The 26,352-nt window shown below is 42.2% G+C and overlaps 3 protein-coding genes across 3 annotated transcripts in view; 2 read left to right on the top strand and 1 right to left on the bottom strand.

The window, feature by feature from the left end:
- The window catches only part of LOC129355256 (CST complex subunit CTC1-like), a 78,088-nt gene extending 62,441 nt beyond the window's left edge, over nucleotides 1-15,647 (top strand). Inside the window, 15 exon segments of the mRNA XM_055024779.1 lie at nucleotides 113-221; nucleotides 340-748; nucleotides 825-914; nucleotides 1,124-1,264; nucleotides 9,547-9,593; nucleotides 9,664-9,737; nucleotides 9,803-9,938; nucleotides 10,010-10,081; nucleotides 10,151-10,298; nucleotides 14,682-14,728; nucleotides 15,128-15,201; nucleotides 15,204-15,280; nucleotides 15,350-15,470; nucleotides 15,548-15,616; nucleotides 15,619-15,647. Coding sequence (XP_054880754.1) covers nucleotides 113-221; nucleotides 340-748; nucleotides 825-914; nucleotides 1,124-1,264; nucleotides 9,547-9,593; nucleotides 9,664-9,737; nucleotides 9,803-9,938; nucleotides 10,010-10,081; nucleotides 10,151-10,298; nucleotides 14,682-14,728; nucleotides 15,128-15,201; nucleotides 15,204-15,280; nucleotides 15,350-15,470; nucleotides 15,548-15,616; nucleotides 15,619-15,647 — 1,643 coding nt within the window.
- A 1,424-nt stretch (nucleotides 15,648-17,071) lies between these two features.
- LOC129355259 (HLA class II histocompatibility antigen, DQ beta 1 chain-like) lies at nucleotides 17,072-21,230 on the bottom strand (the record flags this gene model as incomplete). Its single annotated transcript, XM_055024783.1, is given in 8 exon segments — nucleotides 17,072-17,317; nucleotides 18,769-18,882; nucleotides 19,019-19,086; nucleotides 19,408-19,540; nucleotides 19,543-19,583; nucleotides 19,585-19,618; nucleotides 20,410-20,688; nucleotides 21,149-21,230. Coding segments are annotated over 8 exon segments (777 nt in total), but the record flags the coding sequence as incomplete, so codon positions are not given.
- Nucleotides 21,231-21,820: 590 nt separating this feature from the next.
- On the top strand, nucleotides 21,821-24,784 carry LOC129355260 (RLA class II histocompatibility antigen, DP alpha-1 chain-like). The gene is made up of 4 exons (XM_055024784.1): nucleotides 21,821-21,878; nucleotides 22,003-22,259; nucleotides 24,238-24,517; nucleotides 24,627-24,784. Exons 1-4 carry the CDS (start codon nucleotides 21,821-21,823, stop codon nucleotides 24,752-24,754), a joined length of 723 nt encoding a protein of 240 aa, XP_054880759.1. The 3' UTR covers nucleotides 24,755-24,784.
- The last annotated feature ends 1,568 nt before the right edge of the window (nucleotides 24,785-26,352 follow it).

Consider the following 26,352-nt stretch of genomic DNA (forward strand, 5'->3'; position numbering starts at 1 on the left):
ACAACAACAGCAGATCTTTAATGTATTGAAGTCAATGGAAAGTCCCCACAAAGACAGCCGCATAAACATGTGTGTGTGTGTGTGTGTGTGTTACTGTGTGTGTGTGTTTCAGGCAGCCTGGTGTGTGTACAGAGCTTCACCATGGTAACGGAGCGGTTCCTCCAATCAGAGTTCTCGTCCTGCCGACACCAGAACAGTTTCCTCTCCAACAGAACCAGCAGGTACTGGAACCAGCTGGTTCTGACCCAGTTCCAGTCTGGTACCAGAACCAGAACCATCAGGGGCTCTACTGAGCATGCTCAGAGCTGCAGGGGAATCTGACTTCCTGTGTTTCTGCAGAGTTTACCTGCAGTTCTCTCTGGATCACCTGCTCATCCTCAGCCCCTCTGTTACCATGGCAACACACCTGAGGATGAGGGGGGCGGAGCCAGGAAGTGACGACATCCAGAGGAACCAGAAGGAGGATGAGGAGGGTGAAGGCTCATGTGATGAAGAGCTCTCCTCCTCCGTTGCCATGGTAACAGCTCATGAGCCCCCCCATCCCTGCGTTTCCATGGTGATCAGGATGGAGTCCAAAGGGGGCGTGGCCTGGAGGAACGCTGTGATTGGTGGCAGTGATGAGGGGGCGGGGCTTCAGCTGGGCTTCTCTGCTACGGCTCTGCTGATTGGTCCAGTGGTCAGCTGGGGGCGGGACCCAAAGAACCAGCCAATGAGGGAGAAGGAGGCGGAGCCAGAGAGGAAGGAAAAGGTGAGGAGAAACAGGAAGTTACCTGATGGTTACCCTGACCACCAGGTGTCCCTGTCTCTGCTCTCTGTGTCTCCAGGTGTTGCTGCAGTTCTCAGGTGTTTCCTGTCGATGGTTTCCTCTCCTCCAGTCTGGATCTGTCTACAGACTCACAGCACCAAACACTCAGGTAAAACACCTTGATGATGTCACTGGTGCATAGTTACCTCTGGACCGGATGTACTGGTTCTACTCGTCCTACCGGTTCTACTGGTTCTGGTTCTGGAGCTCTTCATGGTTCACTCACTCTGGTCCAGGTCAGCCTGTCCTCTGATGGACAGGTATCAGGTATCTACTTCCGTCCCCCTGCAGCTGATTGGTCCTCTGTGTGTCCAACAGGATCCCAGCGTTCTGATTGGTTGCAGTGTTGCTGGGCAGAAGGGGGTGGAGCTTCATGCTGACTCCTCCCTCCAGGTGCGATCTGATTGGAGGTTCCACACTCTGACCCGCCCCCTGCTGCTGCCGCACACCTGGACTCAGGTAACCTGGTTCTGGTTCTGGTTGGACCGGCTCCAGGGGAGTGTTGCCCGGGGGGCAATGGCTGATTTTTGGGGGGAAAGGAAGGACATTAAACAAACTTTAATTTAAAATAAATAGATTTTAAAAAGTGTAAAACAAAACACACGACTGTTTTTTATGTTGGGACATAAAACAGTTTTTTTTTGTTTTTTTTGATGAAAGTCTCATTATTGTTTTTTTTCACATAGACCTAATGAAACACACACACAACAGAAATCCCTCCCTCCCCTCCTGCACCAGATCTAATCCAGCTTGTCTTCATACGTCAGTCGATGTAAAGTTCAGGTTTGTGCATAAATGAAAAACCAACATTTGACCTTTGCATAAATTTATCTGCTGAAACTTTCAACATAAGATAAGAACGGCTGACAGATATTATGTAACGTTTTTAACACTTTAAATCTCAGCAGGGGGTGATAAACTGAGACCAGCACTTCCTGTTCTGATGTACTTATCAAAAGATCCAAAACGTTTTAAACTTTATTAAAGAATAAAAAACATGTTCAAATCAATATTCTCAGTAATTATTGTTAAAGTGCGTTTCGGTTCCATTAACAATAAAAAGCGACTCAAAGAGCAACAGGAGTTTAAATGAACCAATCAGACGCCGCCGTGTTCATGAGAGGCTAATCAATAATCAGTCATTAAATATCAAGCCTGGAAACCTGATATCATAACGACTGAATGTTTTAATCTAATCTCTGCTCGGGTTGCGGGGCGCAGGCGGCTGCCATGGCAACGGGTGTGTTTAAGGATAGAGAGACGGAGAATAAAAAGGTGCGAGTGGTTTTGAGTTCATCACCTGTTTAAGTTGTTTCACCTTGTTGACCTTTGTTGTGGTTCATTACAGCTGCTGGATTTTCTGAACGATCAATAAACAATAAACTTGGACTAATTACTGATGACCTCGTTTGTTTGCAGTAAACGTCACAACAAACATCAAATAAGACAAATACACTGATTAAGTTTTAATAAACAAATGGTTTCTACCACCATGATTATGTGAATTTAAATTGTCTAATATTTAATAAGTTTAGTTCTCTGCCATCTTGCTTTGAGTCTGAGATGCTTTTCCTTCATCAAACATGTTTATTTAGCTGAAATATTGATGTTGATGAAAGTTTCTCCAAAATAAAAGCCTTTTTATCTCCACTGTTGAAATGAGGAGCAACATTCACTAAAGACACTGAAATGAAATCCAGTCCAACATCTGAGCTGATTCTTCTGGATCCTGTTGGAAAAAACATCCCAACTTCACAAGATGACCTTTAACCTCACAGCTCTGTGGTTCTTCCTGTCAGGCTGAAGTTTCTCATATTGAGGTCAAAGTTCAGATCTGCCATAACGGTCTCCAGAAGCTCCTTGTTTCAACACATCCTGTAACTGTAGATCTGATGTTTTCCAAATGAATGAAGACAAAACTCATGTTTACATTTATGAAGAAATAAACTGGAGTCGATGAAGCTTTACTAATCAATTATAGGAAATGGTTCTGATAGATCAATACATGGTTACAATCTGTTTTCTATAACACAGAGATCAGTCTTTCTCCTGGTGCGTTCACTGACAGTCTGTAACATAAATGCATAAGCACCACTGTATAAATTACATCACTCTTTTTTTAACTTCTCCTTTTAAAACAAACTTGATGTCATTCAGTGATGAAATGCATCACAGGATCAAAACATCAATATTTCCTAACAATCAACACAAAGCAGCAGCTGAGATTAAACTAATCCAAGTGTTATTTGGTGTGAACTGTTAAATCAAAATGTAAATTAGTCCATAATTACTGTCGAACACAAACTGTTGAAGTAACTCATTGATAAAGTTTTAGTCCTTATATCATTTCCAGCTCTTATGTATTTCAGTTCTGTGGGCCTGTGGTGCCGTTTGGACCCGTAGTGATGATGGAACAATAATGTCTGTATCTTTATTTCCAGAATCAGGTGAAGAAAATTTGCACTGATCTTTTTGAAGAAGGAGTTTCTTCTGATCGAATGTCCATTGCTGCTGGATGTTGCCAGGTTGCTGCGTTTTGGTTGCCGGTTCGATGTCGCCAGTTGGAGAGCATTGGGCTTGGCATGATGATTTACATCTGCATTAAGATTCATTTTTGCCTTTGCAGTCCAGTTTCTGATCACTGGTGTTTTCCACAACGTTACAGATTTGAATGTAGATCTTCTGCTGGAACATGAGATCTGCTGCAGGTGGTGCTATGTGGGGTAGAGTGGTACTCACAGAGGAATGAGTTTAATGTCTGCTGCCAGGCGACGCCCTGGCAGTGTGACACTCTGACTGCTTTTCCCAATGAACACATGAATCGCTCTGCTGTTCTGTCTGCTTGAGGCCTTATGGTGTTATCAGCCCAGGACTGTCAGGAACCTTGGAAAATGTTCACTGTTGAAGGAAGGTCCATCGTCTGTTTAGAGACGTCTGGGAATTTCAATAATCATTGAAAACATTTTGTCCAGGACAAGAATAATAGAGCTAACAGCCTGAGCTATTGGATAGTGTATCCACTCATCCACTGTAACTAGCAAGTTCTCTCCAGATGGTAGTGGGTCATAGAAATCAGCGCTGACTGACTGAACTCCACGGTGATTCTGATAGTTCTGGCATTTGGAGCGGCTTAAGGTGAGTTACTGGGATGTTGGCCTGCAGGATGAACAGTTCTCAACTACAAGCTCTGCTTATTGGTCCTTGTTAGGGAACCATACTTTAGACCTGAGCAACATCTGGACATGTAGTCAGCTGGGTTATCCGTTCCTTTCCTGTAGTCTACTCACTGGTCGTATGGTTGAAGCCTTGGTCACCATCGTTCAATTCTTGCTGGTGGTTCTGAATGAGGATTGTTCCATATAACTTCCAGCAACTAAAGTGAAAGGGCGTCTTTAGAGATGTAAATGTTCACAGCTCCACACTACTGCCAATGCTTCTCATTCTGTTTATGAGTGTCTCTCACAAACTAGGCTAGCTTATGCTACAGTGTCTCCTTTCCAAGTTGATAAAGAATAGCTCTTATGCAAACAGGGCTTCTGTCTTCAGCCAGTTCTGTATCTTTGTTAGGGTCAATATATCACATCAATCTCAATGGTTAAACTGTTTGTCTTTCAGGTTTTTCTGGGCTTTTGCTTGGATTGGATTCCCAGCACCATTGTGTGTCTTTCTTGGTCAGTTCATGAAGTGTTGCTGAAATAGAAGCAAAGTGTTTAATAAAACATGAGCTGCATGTCGCCATGCCTAGCAGGCTTCTCACTGCGGTGCGCTAGCTTCCTGGATTGCAGTGACTTTCTTTGGGTCAGCAGACATACCACCAGCTTGGAAGATGAATCCAAAAAATTAATCTTTTGTTGAGCTCTTATCTTTATTAAGAGTAAGAGCCTCTGGATCACTGATGTGAGGTTTTTGTCATGATCTGCTTGTGTCTTTCTATGCATGATGATGTCATCGCTGAGGTTCTTCACACCTTCGCTCCTTTTAGAGCCTGGCAGACGGCATTTTGAGATACCTCTGCCGCTGAGATATGCCAAACTGCAGAAGCTTGTATCTCCTCAGACCTTTATGCTGAATGTTGTAACGTACCTGCTGTCAGGGTGGAGCTCTAGCTGTTGGTAGCCAGCCATGTTCTACTCTCTGACGGATGTGAAACGGGCCACATCTGTGTGTCTAACATGTTGGCTGAACATTAGTGTCCATGTGGAGGTTGACTTGAAAGTCCTTCAGCTTGACTTGAAAAGGTTCTGGGTGGCTGTCTGAGTCTTTCTGCCACTGTGGGTTCTGGTGTAGCTGAGACACTGTTTACCACTTTGATGAGGCCTAATGGATTAGCTGTGTCATTTCCTAACAGGGAATAGGACATGACACAACCTGCTTTCACATAGAATTAGCATTTGGTCTTTTTGTTGTTTGCTTCTGCTTCACATACAAACATACCAGCTAGTTGTAGCGGAGTAGAACAGCCATAGGAAAAAACATTAGCATCAGGTGGGACTGATTGTGGTTATGGTGATGAGGTTTAGGACAGAGTCACTGATGATGTTCACTGTGGCGCCTGAATCCAGTATCACTGAGATCTTAAAGCCTCATAGTTAATATGAGACTTTGCTGTTTTCTTATCTACAGCAGTTGTGATAAATGCATATTCATCACCTCTGCTAGATGAATCGTTTTTGTTACCTTGTGTTGAGCTGGAGAACACTTTCTTAGAGGTTTTGTAATGCTTAAGCTACACTTTGGGCTTTGTGTCATAGCTTTGGACAGGAGGTTTTGTTTCGATCGACATTGTCTGGGAAAATGGTTTAGCTTACCACAGGCTTTGTGGTAAGCTAAACCACAAAGCCTGTGGTTAGGGTTTGTGGTTTTGCCCATTCATGTGGGAATGGGTAATCCCATTCCCACATGAATGGGATTGCCCTGCTTTTCCTCGTGCAGGGCAATCCCATTCATGTGGATATTTCCTACCACAATATCTGCACTGGTTGTTTGATTTGTTGGTGGTTGTAACTTTATAGGTTTTGTTCAGTTGACCTTTTGGCTGTATGGCGTTCACAGACACAAGTGCTCCTTGTTCCATGCGTGTTGCTCGGATAGTTGTGCAGCATGTGTCTAGGTTTTCACTTGGATGTTGAACTGCTTTTTTCTTCGGTGTAAAATACGTTTCGAGCTTCGTTTTCACATTTTACATCTATCTGAGCTCGCTGCGAAGGTGTAGTAAATATGTACACATTCACTAGGTAAGTGCAACAGTAGAGCTTTCAGCCGCCCGTCACCCGAAATGTTGAAAGCAGCTGTGTAGTTCTCAAACCTCTGTATCCATTTTGTCCAGTGCAGTCCGACTGAACTGGGTTCTGTGTTGTTATCAAACGGTGGAAGGGCTGGTGTAGTTGTAATCAACATGGTGTTTACATACAACTACACCAGGGTCATTAGCTTGTGTCATTAGCATTAGCTGGTTAGCTAGCTGCTAGCTGGTACTTAGCTTGTTGATGTGTAGCTGCTGTCTGGGGAGACGTCTGCCTTTCTTTCTTTGTCTCAGTTTTCAAATCTCGTCACCAGTGTGATGTTTACACATATAAAGAAATACACTGGATTGGAGTCACTGATGATGAATAAGAAGATTAGATCTCGTGTTCCCTCGCCCGGACACGGGTCACCGGGGCCCCGCTCTGGAGACAGGCCTGGAGGTGGGGCATGATGGCGAGCGCCTGGTGGCCGGGCTTTTACCCATGGAGCCCGGCTGAGCTGAGCCTGAAGAGGAAACATGGGTCCCTCCTCCCAAGGACCCACCACCTGTGGGAGCAGTCAAACAGGTCGGGTGCAGTGTGTGACGGGTGGCGGCCGAGGGAGGGGATCCTGGTGGTCCGATCCTCGGTTACAGAAACTGGCTCTTGGGACGTGGAATGTCATCATCTCTCTGGTGTGTGAGGCTGAGAGGTTCCTGCTAGAAATAGTCGGTCTCACCTCGACGCATAGCTTTGGTTCTGGAACCAGTCTCCTTTAGAGGGGCTGGATGTATTTCCACTCTGGAGTTGCCCACGGTGAGAGGTATTGGACAGAAGTGGGCAACTTGTTGCTCCCCATCTCGGCGCCTGTACGTTGGGGTTTACCCCGGTGAACGAGAGGGTAGCCTCCCTCCGCCTACATGTGGGGGGATGGGTTCTGACTGTTGTTTGTGCTTACGGGCCAAACAACAGTTCAGATTACCTGCCGTTCTTGGAGTCCTTAGATGGGATACTGGAGAGTGCCCCTACTGGGGACTCCCTCGTTCTACTGGGGGACTTCAATGCTCACGTGGGCAATGACAGTGAGACCTGGAGGGGCGTGGTTGGGAGAAACTCTCCCCCCAATCTGAACTCCAGTGGTGTTCTGTTGCTGGACTTCTGTGCTCGTCATGGATTGTCCATAACCAACACCATGTTCTGGCATAAGGGTGTCCATATCTGCACTTGGCACCAGGACACCCTAGGCTGCAGTTCGATGATCGATTTTGTCATCGTTTCATCGGATTTGGGCCGTATGTCTTGGACACTCGGGTGAAGAGGCGCAGAGCTTCCCACTGACCACTACCTGGTGGTGAGTTGGCTCCGGTGGTGGGGGAGGATGCCGGTCAGACCTGGCAGGTCCAAACATGTTGTGAGCATCTGCTGGAAATGTCTGGCGGAATCCCCTGTGAGGCGGGGCTTTAACTCCCATCTCTGGCAGAGCTTTGAACACATTCTGGGGAAGTGGGGAGCATTGAGTCTGAATGGACCATGTTCCGTGCCTCCATTGTCGTGGCGGCAACCATCAAACTTGTTGGTGGACACCTTTGGTGAGGGAAGCTGTCAGGCTGAAGAAGGAGTCCTATCGGGTCTTTTTGGCCTGTGGGATTTCAGAAGCAGCTGATGGGTACCGGCAGGCGAAGTAGCGTGCGGCTTGGGTGGTTGCTGAGGTAAAAACTTGGTTCGGAGAGGCCATGGAGAAAAACTTCCTCACGGCTTCGAGGTGATTCTGATCTATTCGGGGATACTGGAGAGGAGAGTCCATCGGATAGTCGAACCTTGGATTTTAGAAGAGCAGTGTGGTTCTGGTTCTGGAACACTGGACCAGCTCTACACCCTCAGCAGGGTCCTGGAGGGTTCTGGGAGTTTGCCCAACCAGTCTACATGTGCTTTGTGGACTTGGGGAAGGCGTTCGACCGTGTCCCTATGGGTGGTTCTCTGGGAGTATGGGGTACCGGGCCCTTTGATACGGGCTGTCAGGTCCCTGTATGACCGGTGTCAGAGTCTGGTCCGCATTGCCAACAATAAGTTGGGCTCGTTCCCGGTGAGGGTTGGACTCCACCAGGGCTGCCCTTTGTCCACTATTCTGTTCATTACTTTCATGGACAGAATTTCTAGGTGCAGCCAGGGTGTTGAGGGGATCCGTTTTGGTGACCTTAGGATTGCATCTCTGCTTTTTGCGGATGATGTGGTCCTATTGGCTTCATCAGGTCATGATCTGCAGCTCTCACTGGAGCGGTTCTCAGCCGAGTGTGAAGCAGCCGGGATGAGGATCAGTGCCTCCAAGTCCGAGACCATGGTCTTGACCCAGAAAAGGGTAGAGTGCCTTCTCCGGGTCGGGGGAGATGTCCTGCCCCAAGTGGAGGAGTTCAAGTATCGGGATCTTGTTCACGAATGAGGGAAGAAGGGAGCGGGAGATCGACAGGCGGATTGGTCCAGCGTCCGCGGTGAAGCGGGCACTGGACCGGTCCGTCGTGGTGAAGAGAGAGCTGAGTCAAAAAGCGAAGCTCTCGATTTACGGGTCGATCTACGTTCCTACCCTCGTCTATGGTTATGAGGTTTGGGTCATGACTGAAAGAACGAGATCACAGAAACAGCGTCTGTAGAGTGGCTGGGCTCTCCCTGAGAGAGAAGGTCAGTCATCCAGGAGGGACTCAGAGTAGAGCCGCTGCTTCTCCACATGGAGAGGAGCCAGTTGAGGTTCGGGCATCTGGTCAGGATGCCTCCTGGTGAGGTGTTCCGGGCATGTCCCACCGGGAGGAGAGGAAGACCAGGACACGCTGGAGGGACAATGAAGCTGCTGAACCTGTAACTTGACCTCAGATAAATGGATGGATGGATGAATTTGAATTTGAAGGGCTTCTGTATTTAAATGTTTAAGCCATTTAAAAAACTGCTGCCTGATCTCAGACAGAACATGTTTTTATAAGACATAAAACTTAAAGGTTTGTGGTTCATGAACAGGAAGAGCTTTTGTATTTAAATTCATGGGGTAAAATTATGGAACAAGTTAAATGAAAAGTTAAAATAAAAAATTAATACAATTTAAAAGGAACTACAAAGAGATAATTTCCACAAGACAGAAATATGTTTGATGGCACTAATGTGTTTCTGTAAACTGAGGCTAACGCATATGAATGTGTGTGGATGTATATAGTTAGATATGTAAACCCAGATAAAATGTAAAATTAATTAATATTTATTGTATTAGACATAATATTGAGGGTGAATCTGAAAATATGATCAGAGTTTATGAGTTTCTTCCTTTTCCAGCAGGTTAAGATACTTTGATACAGAATAATGTTTTTCCTTCCTGGTTCATGTCTGTGATGCTGCTGTTTGAAATAAATAGTTACACATAAAATCAGCTGATTGATCGATGGCCAATCAATCGGCAAACCACTAGAGAGCAGCAGGGGGTCACTGTGGGCAGGTAAAGCTCAGGTTCTGGATCTGGTTCTGATGTCTCTCTCTCTCCAGGCTCCGCCCCCCTCCATCCTCTCGGTCTCCCAGGTGTTGGACTGCAGGTATCAGCGTCGCCCCCTGTGGCCACCAGAGGAACTGCAGCAGCTTCTTCACCTGGTCTCTGTGTTGCAGGTCAGAGGTTGTGACCTTCCAGGGTCAGGTCACAGAGAGGGTCAGTCTGATGGACAGGAGGGGAAGAGCTTCAGGTAAAAACAACTAGACTCACCTGTCCAGGTGAAGCAGGTATCCATTGGTAACCAGGTGTTTCCAGGTGTTCGTCTCACGGTGTGTGACCGGAGTGGGCGGAGCCTCTGTGTGTACCTGGACCTAAGCCACGCCCCCTACCCACCTGGTCTGTTGCCAGGTAACCAGGTGCTGCTGTCAGGATTCCTCAGGAAGATCTCCAGGTAGATCACATGATCCCTGAAGCTGACCTTTAACCTGCAGCCTGACCTTTAACCTCTAACCTGTGTCTCAGGTCAGGTGGTGTTTACTGCTCTCTCTCACCTGTCGGCTGTGTCACAGTGACATCACTGGGAGCCTCCAGCAGGTAAACATAAACTCACCTGGACTCACCTGGACTCACCTGCTGCTGACCTTCTGTTGCTCCTGGTTACAGGTTGGCCCCACCCCCTCTTCCCAGCATGCACCTGGCCCACTGGGCCTCCAGCACAAATGTTGAGGCCCAGGTCAAAGGTCATGTGGTCTGTGTCCTTCACCTGCAGCTGCAGTGGAGCTGCAGCCACCAGGGGGGGCAACACACACAGGTAACACACATACACAGGTAACACACACACATAACACACATACACACAGGTAACACACATACAGGAAACACACATAGTAGAATATGAGATCATTGGAGAAATGATCTGGTCTGATGAATATCTGCAGTTTGACGCCAAGAAGTTGAATTTAAACTATAAAATTCCTGATCCAAGTGAAACAGCAGTGAAAGGGTTAAGGTTTTTATCATCTGTTATTATTCTTCAGATCTGCAGAAATGCAAGAAAAAGCCGAACAAACATCAGAACCTGAAACAGCTGGAAAAAGTTCAAACGTAAAACTTAAGATCCAGTTTTACTGAGAATCTATTCTGGCTGAAAGTAGGAAAATGATCCAAACTAATATTGATCTTGATCCAGTTTCTCTTCTGCTTGCTCTACCAAATAAACATATCCAAAATCAAAATAAGGGTAAGTTGTATAATGTCCTTATTTTCTGTGTTTGAAGAATATTTTGTTGCAAAGGATTTCTAATAAATCTCCTACTATTTCTTGATAGAAGATTTTTTTTGGATATATTCCTCTCAACTATAACATGTGTCATCCCTTCTAAGACTGACACTTTTGGACCCAATTGGATGTCCTTCTTGGACGATGCTGAAGGACACGTGTCTCCCATCTTGTCTCCAGCATTTATAGAAATGATGTGGACGATATAATGATGGAAATATGTATCTCCATATCTTATCTTTTCTTTGTGTCTCTTCTGCATCGCTGAGCTTTTGTTCTGTCTTGTTGTTATTAAACAAAATTAATAAACATATCTATTCAAAGAAGTAAAACTTTTGTCAAAAAGCATCAGTTACTAGAGTGAAATCTAACAACTGACAACAATTAGAGGATTAAACCTGAAAACCATCAAAAATCTGCATAAAACTTAAATCACAACTGTGGAAAAACTAAGACATCAGAAAGCTGAGACTTTTTTTTTTAAGGTTTTATTGGCTCTAGTGACCTTTATTTGATAGTTAATTCACAGGAAAGCAGGTAATGAGAGAAGGGAAGACATACACCAAAGATCACAATTAGGCCTGTCACGATAAACGATAAATCAATTAATCGCACAATAAGTTAAAACTATCAACGTCATTTTAATTATCGTCTATCTCGTTTCTTCCTGCCTTTTTCTCTTACTGTTGATGACACTGAATGAAAAAAGGCTCAACTCCACTGACCCTCCCTTCCTTATTTCTTAGTGTAATGCCAGCGCGCTGCACCATCTAATGTCGCCGATTGTCGCCCTTTATCAAAACACATTAGCCGACAGAAATCCTCGCTATAACGGTTCGATCGAACCGTGTTGTGTCCAACAATGGACACAACATAATAAGTCCAGTTCACTAACTTTGAAACCAGACATTAATCAATTCCTTACTATAATCTACCTGCAATGCATGCGGCTAGTGTCAGTCTGACTGAATGAAAATCATTATAACCTATTTATGTCACCTTAACGAAGAACAGCTGAAAAGTTACCAGGTTTTCTGGTAACTTTGCTTAGACATAATAATGAGGGTGAATCTGAAAATATGATCAGAGTTTATGAGTTTCTTCTTTTTCCAGCAGGTTAAGATACTTTGGTACAAAATAATGTTTTTCCTTCCTGGTTCATGTCTGTGAGGAAGGAAAAACTCTTCCCCTAGTTATTTACATTTTCTTTGCACTAATTGTTGAATAAACATTCATGTTGTTTCCGATGTCTGCTGGACTTCGGGTTGCATCGTGTCAGCTGTTCGGGATTCCCTCCGTGTTTCCCCTCAGAAAGCAGGAGGAGAATCCGCGCTTTCTGATTGGCTACCGGTCACATTCAACAGGCTGCGTCACTCTCCCAGTCTGGATAAATCCTTGATTTAGATCGGAGCAACGATCTACCGTAACACACAACGATCTACTGTAACACACAACGATCTACTGTAACACACAACGATCTACTGTAACACACAACGATCTACCGTAACACACAACGATCTACCATAACACACAACGATCTACTGTAACACACAACGATCTACCATAACACACAACGATCTACCAAAACACACGATCTACTGTAACACACAACTATCTACCGTAACACACAACGATCTACTGTAACACACAACTATCTACTGTAACACACAAGGGACAATCTCAGAACGAAGAACGTTCTCAGATTGTCGTTCTGGGTAGAAAATCCTGTAGTTTGAACTATTGCATCATTCAGTCGGATTCTTCTCTATTTAAATCTAATTATTACTGAAGGCCAATAAACTATACAGACTTCATAATCTGCACTCTTTTGGTTGAATGCAGTATTTATTTCCACTTTGGCTTCATGTTGTTTAGTTTTTATTCAAGTACATTTATTGTTAATGGAGACTGAGAATCTATTTTAGTTTTGGTTGTTTTATTTATTTTGTGTATCAGTCCCAGTGTCAAGTGTCTTTTGAAAGTAAGTGTATCATCTTTGGCAGGAAATCACATGTATTATTAAGTAATTTCCATTAAATCAATGTAAAAAGGTCTTCAAACAATATTATCGTTTATCGCAATAATTTTTGAGACAATTTATCGCCCAGCAAAATCTGTTATCGTGACAGGCCTAATCCAAAACCAGGAATTGAACCTGCGACCGCTGCATCAAGGACTAAAGCCTCCATATGTGGGTTGTACAGTAGAATGGAGTAAAATGTACAGAAGTTGGAATAATAAAAGAGGAACAGAAACACTATCAGTGAGAATACATGAAGACATTAATATATAATACATTAATTTATTCTCACTGATAATAATAATCTGAGGCTCTTTAATAACCAGGATCTTTTAGACTGAAGGAATTTTTCTATAAATGAGAATCAGATGTGTAGATTTCTTTTTTTTCTCTGAAGAGTTTTTCCGGCGCTAGTGGCTCATATTTTCCACAGTAGGCAGAGAGGAAAGAGGGCAAACAGAAGACATGTGGCAAAGGTCGCCGGGACCAGGAGTTGAACCGGCGACATCTGCACCGAGGACTGAGGGCTCCAAGCGCGTGGCGTGCTTCTGATGTGTAGATATAATATGAATTTCAGGTTAAAAACTATAAATGTATTATAGAAAAACCCAAATGAACCAATGACTCCCTCACTACTGTAACATTGATCAGATTACAGCCTGATATTATAATCTGATATCATCCTGAATCTCCTCAGTCAGGATGTTCTGACACTGAGGATCTTTGTTCTGTTTTTCTGTCACATTAAACCTAAATTCAGCTTTTGCCCAAAACCTGATTCCTTCAAAGAGACAAGATCATCTCGTTTTATTTATTTCTTCTTTTTCTTGTCTTTAGTTGAATCTCATCAGCAGTTTATGAACAAACATTGTTCACGTCATCAGGTTGAAAATCCACCAATAAATAGGAGAAATATTAATTACAGATCACAATAAGTTCATTTTAAGTTTAACTAGATTCTCAATTAATGATTTAATAATTTACTAGTAGATAATTAAATAAACTCCAAACAGTCTAATTAATTTGTTTCCAAACACATAAAAAGATCAAACAATAAATCCATTTTTGTTTTCTGAAAACAATTTGAATGAAATAAACTGAATAATTTCTATCATGATCTTTGAGGTTCTTAAAACTGATCATTAAGATCAATTAACTTTATAAATGAAGCTGCTGATGGAGCGCTTGATTCTTTGTCAGGTTGGTACCAGTTGGGTGGAGATGGAGAATACATTAAAAAAGATCATTTGATGATTTAACTAGACCGTCGTCTTGTATTGATGGAGGCAGAGAAACAAACTGGAATCAGACGCTGAACCAGTTCAGAACTCAAACTGGAGACGATTTGATCTATTGATAGAGAACATTAATAAATAATCTCTGGATGAATCTGGAGGATTTGAGCTTTTATGGCCAACATTAATATTACAAGCTTCAGTTTATTAGTTTCTCTTTTCAACATAAAATCATAAAATGATCAAGTTTTCAATAAATCTCCAGCCAGTTGAACATTTAGTTTAATCAAACATGAATATGATTAATTTTTAATTTATTATGTTTCTACGCAGCAGGATTAGGATTTCCAGCTTTAGGATCTCAGTGTTTCATCAGTTTTTCTGCAGTTTGTTCTAGATCTGTGGTAGATAGAAGCTGAATGCTGATCCTCCAGCTGATTCATGGATTATTGATTTACTAATCAATCATCATCAATATCTTCATCATCAGTTTCCTGATCAGGGTTCTGGTTCTGGTTCTGGTTCTGCTCTCAGCCTCATGTTGACCTGGTGAACTTTGACTCCTGCTCTCTGATTGGCTCCTGGTTCACCAGCTGGTCTCTGTCGCCCCCTGGCCTGCTGTGGTACCACTAACCTCTTCCTCCTCCTCCTCTTCCTCAGGTCTGCAGCTCTCAGTGTGGATCAGCCGCTTTCCGGGCCTCAGCCAGGTGAGAACCTGAGAACCAGCTGGTACCGACCCAATCTCCTGGTTCTGGCTATAATGCTGGTAGAACCCGGCACCATCTGACCCCTGGTTCTGGTTCTGACCCAGAGATTCTGGTTCTGGTTCCAGTTAGAACTCAGTACAGAACCATCTGACCGGTGGTTCCAGTTCCAGTCCTGGTTCTGGTTCTGGTTCTGACCCATGGTTCAGGTCCTGGTTCCGGTTCCGGTCCTGGTTCTGACCCGTGGTTCCGGTTCTGGTCCTGGTTCTGGTTCTGGTTCTGACCCCGTGGTTCCGGTTCTGGTCCTGGTTCTGGTTCTGACCCGTGGTTCCGGTCCTGGTTCTGGTTCTGACCCGTGGTCCTGGTTCTGGTTCTGACCCGTGGTTCTGGTTCTGACTCCAGGTTGGTGGTCGATGACGGGTCGGCTGAAGCTCATGTCTGGTTGTCGGGGCAACTGGTCCAGGCTGTGCTGGGATTGGCTCCCAGTGGGCGGGGCTCCAGAGGGCGGTCAGGGTCAGAGGTCACGTCCAGGTGTTCCCTGGGGGGCGGAGCCTGGTCAGTAGCTGCCTGCTCTCTGATTGGCTGTCGGGTGAGTCTCTGATCTGATTGGTGCGTCTCTTCCAGAGGACAGACGGAGACACTGAGGACGTCCTGCTGCACTTCCTGCTGTCCCTCTGCAGCGGTGATGTCATCGGGCAGCAGATGACCCTCACCTGCAGGAAGCCGACCAATCAGAGATCAGCAGGTAGGAACGCTCAGCAGAACCTGCTGGACCCAGTCCAGAGGACCGACCCGGTTCTGATCCGGTTCTGTCTCCATCAGAGGTGAGACGCTTCAGCCGAGGAGACAGAGACTTCCTGACCAGGAGGCTCCGCCCCCTGCAGCTCACCTGTCTCACCTGGAGCTGCTGGAGGATTCATGAAGAACCGAGTCAGAACCCTGATCCGATCCGGACTCACCTGGAGGGAATGGACATCAGACTTCCTGTTCACCTGCTGAACCTGTTCACCTGCTGAACCTGTTCACCTGTTGAACCTGTTCACCTGCTGAACCAGTTCACCCGCTGAACCTGTTCACCCGCTGAACCTGTTCACCTGCTGAACCTGTTCACCTGCTGAACCTGTTCACCTGAACCAGTTCACCGGCTGAACCTGTTCACCCGCTGAACCTGTTCACCCGCTGAACCTGTTCACCTGCTGAACCTGTTCACCCGCTGAACCTGTTCACCCGCTGAACCTGTTCACCCACTGAACCTGTTCACCCTGAACCTGTTCACCCGCTGAACCAGTTCACCCGCTGAACCAGTTCACCCGCTGAACCAGTTCACCTGCTGAACCTGTTCACCTGCTGAACCTGTTCACCTGTTGAACCTGTTCACCTGCTGAACCTGTTCACCTGCTGAACCAGTTCACCTGCTGAACCTGTTCACCTGCTGAACCTGTTCACCCCTGTTCACCCGCTGAACCTGTTCACTGAACCTGTTCACCTACTGAACCAGTTCACCTGCTGAACCTGTTCACCTACTGAACCTGTTCACCTACTGAACCAGTTCACCTACTGAACCAGTTCACCTGCTGAACCTGTTCACCTGCTGAACCAGTTCACCTGCTGAACCTGTTCACCTGCTGAACCAGTTCGCCTGGATGTTTAATATCAGATCTCAGTCAAACAGAAACCTGGACAGGTGACCAACTGCTCTTGGTCCAGTGGCTGAATATCATCAGGTCTGTCAGGCTGCAGGTCTTTGACTAGGCCGTCTGAGGCGACATGTTGGATTTTCTCTGTTCATTAAAACTTTATTTTCTCTGAATTGTTCTTTAAATATTTATAGTTTAGCTTCACATGGATACGGTTGTTATGGTGAGTAACCATAGCAACAAGGTAATTATATATCACAGCTGATTAACATGATCGGGTCCAAAAGGCTGCAGAACAGAACCGGGTCGGAACAGAACCTCCATGATGAGAATCTCAGAGGAACCAGGTGAATCTAACTCACTGGTTCATTGGTTCTGATTCAGCCCTTGATGGAACCGGGTCGGGTCTCTGAGAACAGAACCGGGTCAGAACCGGGTCATCAGTTGATGCTGCAGGTTCAGCCAGCAGGGGGCAGATCCACCTTCAGAACCCGGTTCTGTCTGAACTCTGGTTCTTCTTCACAGGATCCAACCGGACCTGAGAGGTTCTGGTTCTGATCCACTGGATCCTCCTCAACCATCAGAACCAGTTTTTCATCCAGTCTGGGTCGCTCACAGCGCCACCATCAGGTATAAAGTGTTACTGCAGGTTTCACTGGATCAGAACCGGGCCTGCTGGTTCTGATCCAGTTCATAAAGACAGTAGAGGTTCTGATGGTTTATTGATTTTATTTCAAAGATTAAAATCTGATTATTGATGAAGATGATTAGAGGAAGATGAAGAGAAGCAGCCGGGCCACCAGAACCAGAACCGACCCACAGAACCGGGCCACATGGAGAACTGGAACCTCCTCTGGTTCTGGTTCTGGATCAGATGGTCCAGTTCAGCAGGAAGCAGGAAGAACCGGAACCAGAACCTCCATCCGGGCTCAGCTGGACGGTACCAGAATACGACCTGGAAGAGAAACAATGGACCGGGTCAGAACCAGGTACTGGATCTGAACTGGATTTAAACCAGTTCTCTGCTGGTTCTGTTCAGGTTCTGTTCTAGTCCAAAACTCAGCGGCCTGTGAAGAGCGGCTCAGTCAAAGTCTCATCAGGGGTCAGAGGTCACATCCAAGATGGCCGACTGGTTCCTGTTGATCCATCCTGCTGATAAAAACTGAAAACTAAACATTTCATTTTAAAGATTTTTCTGTTTTCCTCAGTTTTTGCTGATAATTATGATTTATTAAATACAGAAAATTCAATATAATCATGTTTAATAGAGAAACAAAATTATTTCTATACCTTTTAAAAATTTATTCTATTTTTGTGAGACAGATCGCTCTGAATCTTTCCATATTTCCAAGATATTAAACATTAAAATGTTCTAATAATCAGTTTATCAATTTATTTGACTAACAACGACATAAAACTAAAATAAACTATGAATGTTTTGACTTTATGAACCAAAAATATTACAATAAATTTATCATTTTCTGCTCCAGTTTGAGAAGAAAATATTTGTTTAAAATCATGATAATAAAACCAAACATCTTTCTATTCCAGTCCAACAAAAAACAAATTAATTTCATAATTCTATATAAAGTTTTCCCTGTAATGACTTTCTGCTAAATTAATATAATTTTCTGTGTTTTTGTGACACATTTTGTGACAATAAACATTTTTTCAATTGCGACTTTATTAAAAACTTATTGAAGTTTTAGAAAGTTTTTAAAAGTGGATGTTGTGTAATAAATTTATTCTATATTTAAGTTTTAATATAATTTATTCTAACAGGATGAATTAAATTATGATATTTAATCCTTTGGTTTTAAAGTGAAATCATTTACTTTTAGAAAGTGTTTAAGTAAAATTATAAAATCCCAGTCTTTATAATATGTTAATATCTTAATTTAAGTTTTGAAATTTGTTTTGCATTTCTGACATTTTGTTTTATTTTCCTCAATTTGTGATTATTTTTATTCTTTTTCTGATCAGTTTATCAAATCAAATGTTTTTAATATTAATGTCTTAATATTTTCTTTTAATTTTGGATGGAAAAAACTAAACAACATAAACTTAACTCAAAAAACATCACATGCAGCAATGCATTGTGGGTAATGCAGTTCTCTGAAGTCTAAAAATGCTTAAGGGAGGAAACAGGATCCAAGATGGATGAACAGAGGTTAAAGGTCACACTGTGACCTTTAACCTCCAACATGAACAAGGGACAGAGAGGATTTGGACCGGGCCTAAATGTGTTCTGGTTCTATAATGGGCCTGTCTAAACTGGCTTTAAACTGATTCTGACCTTTGACCTTCCTCTTTCAGTAAATGAGAGCAGCTGGTTTTAAATCATCTCTAAATACACCTGAACTGGTCTGGTTCTAAACCAGTTCTGGTTCTGGATCAGGTTCTGACCTTTGACCTTCCTCTTGTAGTAGATGAATCCAGCCAGAGACAGAATCAGACCCAGGATCAGTCCTGAAGCTCCGATGGCCAGTTTGTTCCTCTCTGACTCCGGCATGGACGGGTCTGGAGGGACATGGAGACACGAGGACATGTTAGGACAGGAGGGGGACAGGTGAGACAGGTAGAGACAGGTGAGACAGCAGCTGTCTCCTCCAGGTGTCTCTCCTCTGTCTCCTCCAGGTGCTCCAGTCCTTCTTACCCCAGTTGGTGATCAGAGGTTCCTTCAGGCTGACATGTTCCACCCTGCAGGAGATCTGCTCTCCAGACCTGAAGAGAGAGACACCAACAAAACCGGGTCAGAACCAACAGAACCGGGTCAGAACCAGCAGGAAACTGGATCACACTTGAACCGGGTCAGACTTCAGAGGTTCTGGTTCTGGTTGTAGTGTTTTTAGTGGTTCTGCTTTTAATGATCCCAGTGTTGTCACTGGTTCTGGTTCTGACCCACCTGGGTGTGTACTCCAGAGTAGAGTGGACCTGGTAGTACCAGTGGTTCTGGTTCTAGTGTTTCTGGTTCTAATGGTCCCAGCGGTTTTAATGGTTCTACTGGTTCTGATTCTACTGGTTCTGGTTCTGGTTGTGACCCACCTGGGCGTGTACTCCAGAGTAGAGTGGACCTGGTAGTACCAGTCTCCGTCCTCCATCTCGTCAGTGGTCGTGACGTCTGATGTCACTTCCTGTCCGTCTCTCAGCCAACGAACTTTGATGGTTTTAGGATAGAATCATAAACTCTGCAGACCAGCATGGAGGGATGGTGGCCACCAGGGCGACCTGGAGTGAAGCTTGACGGTGGGAGGGACTGGGAGATCAATAACAGGTTATTGATTTATTATTAATTGAAATCTATACATGTGACAGACTGGTGACCTGTCCAGGTGACCTGCCTCTCACCCAGAACTTTGCTGAGAGGTAGAACGTACTGACCCCACTGGGGTCAAAGGTCAGAGGATGAATGGATGGATAGAAATCCATACATGATGTCTGAATGTAACAGGAATTATTTCTATGATTATATCAATATGATCATTGATTATTGATGATGAAACCAGTTTAACCAGAACTGGAGGAAATGAAAGTTTATTCAGGTTATTGATCCAAACAGATTATATCAGGTTTATATAGTTATAATTATTCAATAATCATAAACAAACCAGATTAACTAAAGTTATTATTGTAGATAATCACAGATCAATAATAATCCAGATAGATCTGGATGTTATAGATTGGTTCATCTATAATTAGACGAAACTTCTATATTTAATTTCTTTAATAAATTTTATATTTATGATCAATTAACAGAAAATTATTTTCTTTTTTTTGTTTTTTTCCAGATAGAAATAAAATGTTTCTATATATTTAATATTGATGAATTTATTACTGTAAAATGTTTCATATTGATTAACTCTAATAGTAAATAATTTAGCAATAACTTATAGATCAGCTGATCAGATCCATGATAGATAAATATTGATCATTTGATGACATCAGAGTTGAATGTTTAATCAATAAGTGATGACTGATTGATCCAGTTTATTGATCATCAGTCAGAACTGATCAGAGGATCAATGAGGAAATGATCAATCAACTCACCTGATTTATCCAGAGCGTTCCGGTAGTCGTTACCAATGTTGTGTAGGCAGTAGGCTTCCTTCTGAGCTTTCCTTGATCCTATAATTGAAGGATCTTTGTTGAATCGTTCTGCGTTCTTCACTCCAAACTCCGTGTATCCAACATATTTCTCCAGGTTGCTGTCAAACCGGGCCCATTCCTTCTTGTTGTAAATGTAGGATCTGATGAACTCGATGTCATTCAGATCAGTGGAGTTAAAGATGCAACGAGTCACAACAATTTCTCTGAATCCATCTGGAACTAGAACAGAACCTCAGTATTGATTTACTATCAGTTATTGATCGTAGCTGATATGTTCATTTCATCAACTTCACATTGATTACCAATCAATACGTTTGAATTGATTGATGTATTGATTAGTATATTAATGATCAATAATTAATCAGAATATTGATCAGTTTATCAGTTATGGATCATTGATTCTCCAGCAGAACTGATTAATAGGAGATTATTGATCCACATATTAGCTATAGTATTGATCAGAGATCAGATTATTGATCCAGCCTGATTTACAGATTGATAAGCAGTTAAAGTATTGATCAGTATTGATTAGTATTACATTATTGATCCTTATTGCTCTACAGACTGAAGCAGTTTAAATCCTGACTATTGATCCATATAATAACTTATTGATCAGTGATTATCAGTTGCTACCAGAGTATTGATCATGATAACAGTGATTATCAGTTATTGATCATACCTGCAGAGTGGACGGTGATGATGACCAGCAGCCAGCAGAGCAGTGATGGACCATGTCTATGTCTCTCTGTGTCTCTCTGTGTCTCTCTGTGTCTTTCTGTGTCTCTCTGTCTCTCTGTGTCTCCCAGTCAGAGGAACTAACTGGTTCTGATGGGAACTGCTGTAAAAACCAGAACAGAGTCACATGACCTCTGACTCACTGGTTGCCAGGTAGAAGAGACTCAAGCTGGAGACCAGAGATCAGAGACACTGGATCTGTTCTGGTTCTGGTTCTGTTTCTGTTCCAGCACCAGGTCTCTGCTGGTCCAATGGACCGGTTCTGGTTCTACAGAGAGAAACTAAATAAAAAGTAATTTACAAGAACAACTGGATCTACTGACAGAACAACCTGATTCTGTTCAAAACCGGGTCAGAACCAGATCAGAACTGGATCTAATACATTTAATAATTCATAAATAATCAAAGTTTATTAATACAGAACCATCAGTTGGTTCTGCTGGTTCTACTGGTTTCCTCCAGAACCAGTTCCTGGTCTCTCCAGCAGCTCTCAGCTCCAGCCTTCCTCTACCTGGCTACTGATGACATCAGAGCCCTGCTGCCCTCTGATTGGCTGCTGCCAGCGTTTGGTTCCAGCAGCAGCTTCAGTTTCTCTCAGAGTCTCTGAGTCTCACACATGATGAAGATGAAGCTGCTCCTCTTCCTCTGCGGGGTCCTCTGGGTCTCTGCTGATGGTGAGTTACACTGGTTCTGACCCGGTTCTGATGGGTCCAGACTGGTTCTGACCTGGTTCTGATGGACCCAGTGGGTTGTGCAGGTTCTGGTTCTGGTTGTTGATCAGTGTCTCTGTGTCTCTAGTTCTTCATGAGGACATTGCTATCGATGGATGTTCAGACTCTGATGGAGAGAAGCTGTTCGCTCTGGATGGAGAAGAGATGTGGTTCGCTGACTTCAAGAAGAAACAAGGAGTCGAACCTCAACCTCCTTTTGTTGGTCATGTGAGCTACCCAGGAGGTTATGAATCAGCTGTGGCGAATCAACAGGTCTGCAGATCAAACCTGAAGAATGATCGTATTGGTATGAAGGACATTCCAGATGAAAACGGTAAAGATCAAAAATCATTTAAACTGATTTATTTTCATCTTTGATCAGATGATTATTTATTAATTAACTGTTTATTATTAATAAATTAAAATAGTTTAATAAATTAAATCCAGTTTATGAGGAATCATGTTTAAAATCTGAGATGTGATGATAATTAAATTTGCTCCAGTTTATTACAGTTTATATTTGTCTAATATTATAACTATTAACTGTTTCTTAATCATTAATAACATGCAGAGCTTTATTAATATGTGACAGCAGATAAAATAAAATCTGATTTTATATATTTCAGTTCAATTAAACATTTTATTTCATGTGAAATAATTAATATTAATATCTCTGTTTTCATTTGATTAATCTAATTCATTAAATAATAAAAGAAAATGATAATAAATAATAAAATATCCAGTCGAAGAGGATAATTAGAAATAAAACAGGAATTTAAAGTTTCATCTTTACATAATTAATAAACAATAACTGCTCCCAGTAAAGATGATAATAATTATTATAACATCATAATGTAACATAACCACCAAAATGTTTGTTTTGTTCTGCATAAATTAAACATTAAATGTATCAAATTGATTCATGCAGCAGTTTCTGATATTTCACTGGTTAAACTGGTTTTGTGCATCAAACTGGTTTTAGACTGAAATGAATAAATAAAATAAATAAAACTGGTGAGCAAAGAAAACAGAAAAACCAAACATTGATCATCTCATCAATGCAGAGTAAATTTGATCAAAAGTTTCAAACTAGTAAAAAAATTATAATTTTTCATTTGGATTAAAACAGAGAAATACTTCCAGGACTTTTTGTTTTGTTTTGTGAGAAAAAGGGACTTTAAACAAGAAAAGGAAATTTTGGACATTTAATTATTTAGTTGTTTTTTTGTCAACATAATCTGAGAGATTTAAATCTGACCCAGAATTATTATTTTTGAGGGAGTTTTGGTTACTGATCTATTTATTATTTATTATAAATACTTATTATTTCTTAATATTGTGGTTTTTAAAGGAATTATTGTTGCTAAAAACCTACAAATTTATTTTCTTATCAAATTAAATGATTTAACATATTTTACCTGATTCTGCGACATATTGAGTTTAAATATATTCTTCTTTAAATCAACTGAATTTTACAGAACCAAATCATATAAATGCTGTCAGTCGACCATCAGAGCTGATTGGACCCGGTTCTGACCCGGTTCTGTTGGTTCCTATGGAAACTGTTCAGTCATGTTTCCATAGGAACCAATTTAACAGGGAACTAAAAACATTTGATTCATTTCCAGCTGCTGTGGTTTTTATTCTCACTTCAACTGGACCGAGACCAACGATGTTAGACGACCAGAATTCACTTTTTAGTTCATTTTGGAATTAAAATTAACATTAATATTTTCCAAGAATCAGACTGTCTAGACAAACAGATTAAAGTCAAACTGGGCTGTAATCCAGAGTCCAGTTTGGATTAGACTCTGGGTAGTCCAGATTAAATTCTAGTCTAATCTGGACTAGAAGTAGAATGCAGTATTATTATAACTCATAACTCTTTTCCTCAGTGATGGAAGAGAGAAATATAACAGGTTAGCCCCGCCCCCCGACCAATCAGAAAGCAGCAGCCGTGTCATCAGCCAATAGTGAATCAGTTCAGCAGGAGAAACAGATTTAGATTAAAGTGAGAAACTTCTAGAAACATTTAACCAGGTAATTCAGCTTAAAGTAACAAAATATGGACTTTCAGGTGGTTCTGCTGGTTCTGCTGCCAACTGGACCAGAACCACTGGGTTAACCTTGGACCAGTTCATTCCTCTATTATTGATTTATATTCCAGCAGATAATCAGTTCTTCTTCTCTGACATTATAGATCTGATCTCTGATCAGAGGGAGGTTCTGATCCAGTTCCTCCATCTGGTCTTGTTCCTCCAGTTAACCCCTGGTTTCTCCCCTGCTTTCTCTCCTGCTTTCTGCCTGGTTTCTCCCCAGATGCCCCTCTGGTCTGGTTATTTACCCCAGAGACGATGTGGAGCTGGGAGAGAAGAACATCCTGATCTGTCACGTCTCTGGTTTCTATCCGCCTCCGGTCAACGTCTCCTGGACCAGAAATGGAGACAAAGTGACTGAAGGAACCAGCATCAATGTTCCTTTTCCCAGTAAAGACTCGACCTTCACCCAGATCTCCAGGCTGCACTTTGTCCCTCAGCTGGGAGACATTTACAGCTGTTCAGTGGAACATCTGGCCCTGAAAGAACCAAAGACCACAACCTGGGGTGAGGAGACTTTGACTAGACCACCAGCATCAACAGGAACCTTTAATGTATTGATGAACCTGATTGATCCTGATTGATCTAAACATCCAGATGTTTCTTGTGTCTCCAGATGTGGAGATGGACAATCCTCAGTCCGGTTCCGGTCCGGCCATCTTCTGTGGAGTCGGTCTGACCATCGGCCTGCTGGGAGTCGCTGTGGGAACTTTCTTCCTGATCAAAGGGAACGAGTGCAGCTGATTGGCTGATGCTGATTGGCTGAAGCTGATTGGTTAAAGCTGATTGGCTGAAGCTGATTGGCTGGTTGGAGCTGATTGGCTGAAGCTGATTGGTTAAGCTGATTGGTTGATGGTTTATCTGATTTATGTTCATTTTCAAACTGTTTTTTCACTTTAATCATTTTCTTTATTGATGTAAATTTAATATAAACTATTTTGAAAGTTTAAATCTTTTCATTCATAAAAACATGAAACTTTAATCTGATGGTTTTTATGTAACTGGATCGACTGTTTCAGTTAATAAATGATCAATTATTTCTATCAGTTTATTGTTATTCATTCAGTTCAGAACCAGAACCAACAGCAGAACCTCTGGATTCAAGATGGTCCACCTTCTGTTCCCAATAATAACTTTAATATAATCTGTGGTTTGATTTATTTACTATAAATTAATTTTTCTCTCCATGTTTCTAGTTTTACCATCAAACTCCAGGATGATGGAGGTTCAGTTCTCTGCTGCTGTAGCTGCTGCCGTCCACAGGAAGTCAATAAGAAAACTTGATTTATATAGCATAAAGACAATTCAAAGTGTTTCTACAAGAGTTAAAAACAATATAAAACAAGAAGATAGTAAATAATAAAAGATCAAGCAGATTAAAAATAGACAAAGTATTAAAAATGTAAGAATAGGCCACTGTAAATAAGAAGGTTTTTAACCTTGTTTTAAATAAACTCAGGGTCAGTCTGACAATGAGCAGGAAGTTTATTCTAAAGTGTTGGAATAGTTTTTAGTTCTGACTCTATAAATAGTTAATATGTTTGATTCTGATGATCTTAAAGGTCTCAGTGGTTTATATGGTTGTAGAAGATCAGAAAAGTAGTCTGGCTTTATAAACTATTAATTTTAAATTTAGTTCTTTGAGCAACAGGCAGCCATTGCAGAGATCTGAGAACTGGACTGATGTGCTGATCTCTTTTTGTTTTAGTCAGGACTCTTGCAGCAGCATTCTGGAGGAGCTGGAGCTCTGATTGCTTTTTATGATAATCCAGTAAAAATGCAGTAAAAATGAAAGCATGAACTAATTTCTCAGATGAAATTACATGAGTCGTCTGATTTTATATTTTATATTGTTTAGATGGTAGTTTGATGTTTTTATGATATATTTGGTTATTGAAGTTCAGATCAGGATCCATGATCTGAACTTAAGAGCTTTTCAATCCAACAGATTGAAGGTGGCTGATTATTTTTAATCTGTGCTCTTTTGGTCCAAACACTAATATTTCAGTTTTGTTTTTATGAGAAAGTTATGTCTCATCCAAACATTAATCTGGTCAATACATGTTGTGAGGATTTGAACCTGACTGTAAAACTAATGTACAGTTGTGTGTCGTCAGCATAGTTATTATTTTGTATAATTTGAAGTAATGGAAGCAGATAGATATTAAAAAGAAGGAGCACCAGGATGGAGCCTTGGGGAACTCCAGAGGTAATTTCATTCAGTTTGGATCTAAAGATGCCTGTAGAAACACAAAAGATTCTGTCACACAGGAAAGATTTAATCCAGCTGAGTACGACACCGGAAACACCAACTCAAGTTTCTAATCGATTTAATAGAATAT

Source organism: Poeciliopsis prolifica, unplaced genomic scaffold (assembly GCF_027474105.1).
Source record: "Poeciliopsis prolifica strain line A6 unplaced genomic scaffold, Auburn_PproV2 SCAFFOLD128, whole genome shotgun sequence".
In the NCBI taxonomy this organism is placed as follows: domain Eukaryota; kingdom Metazoa; phylum Chordata; class Actinopteri; order Cyprinodontiformes; family Poeciliidae; genus Poeciliopsis; species Poeciliopsis prolifica.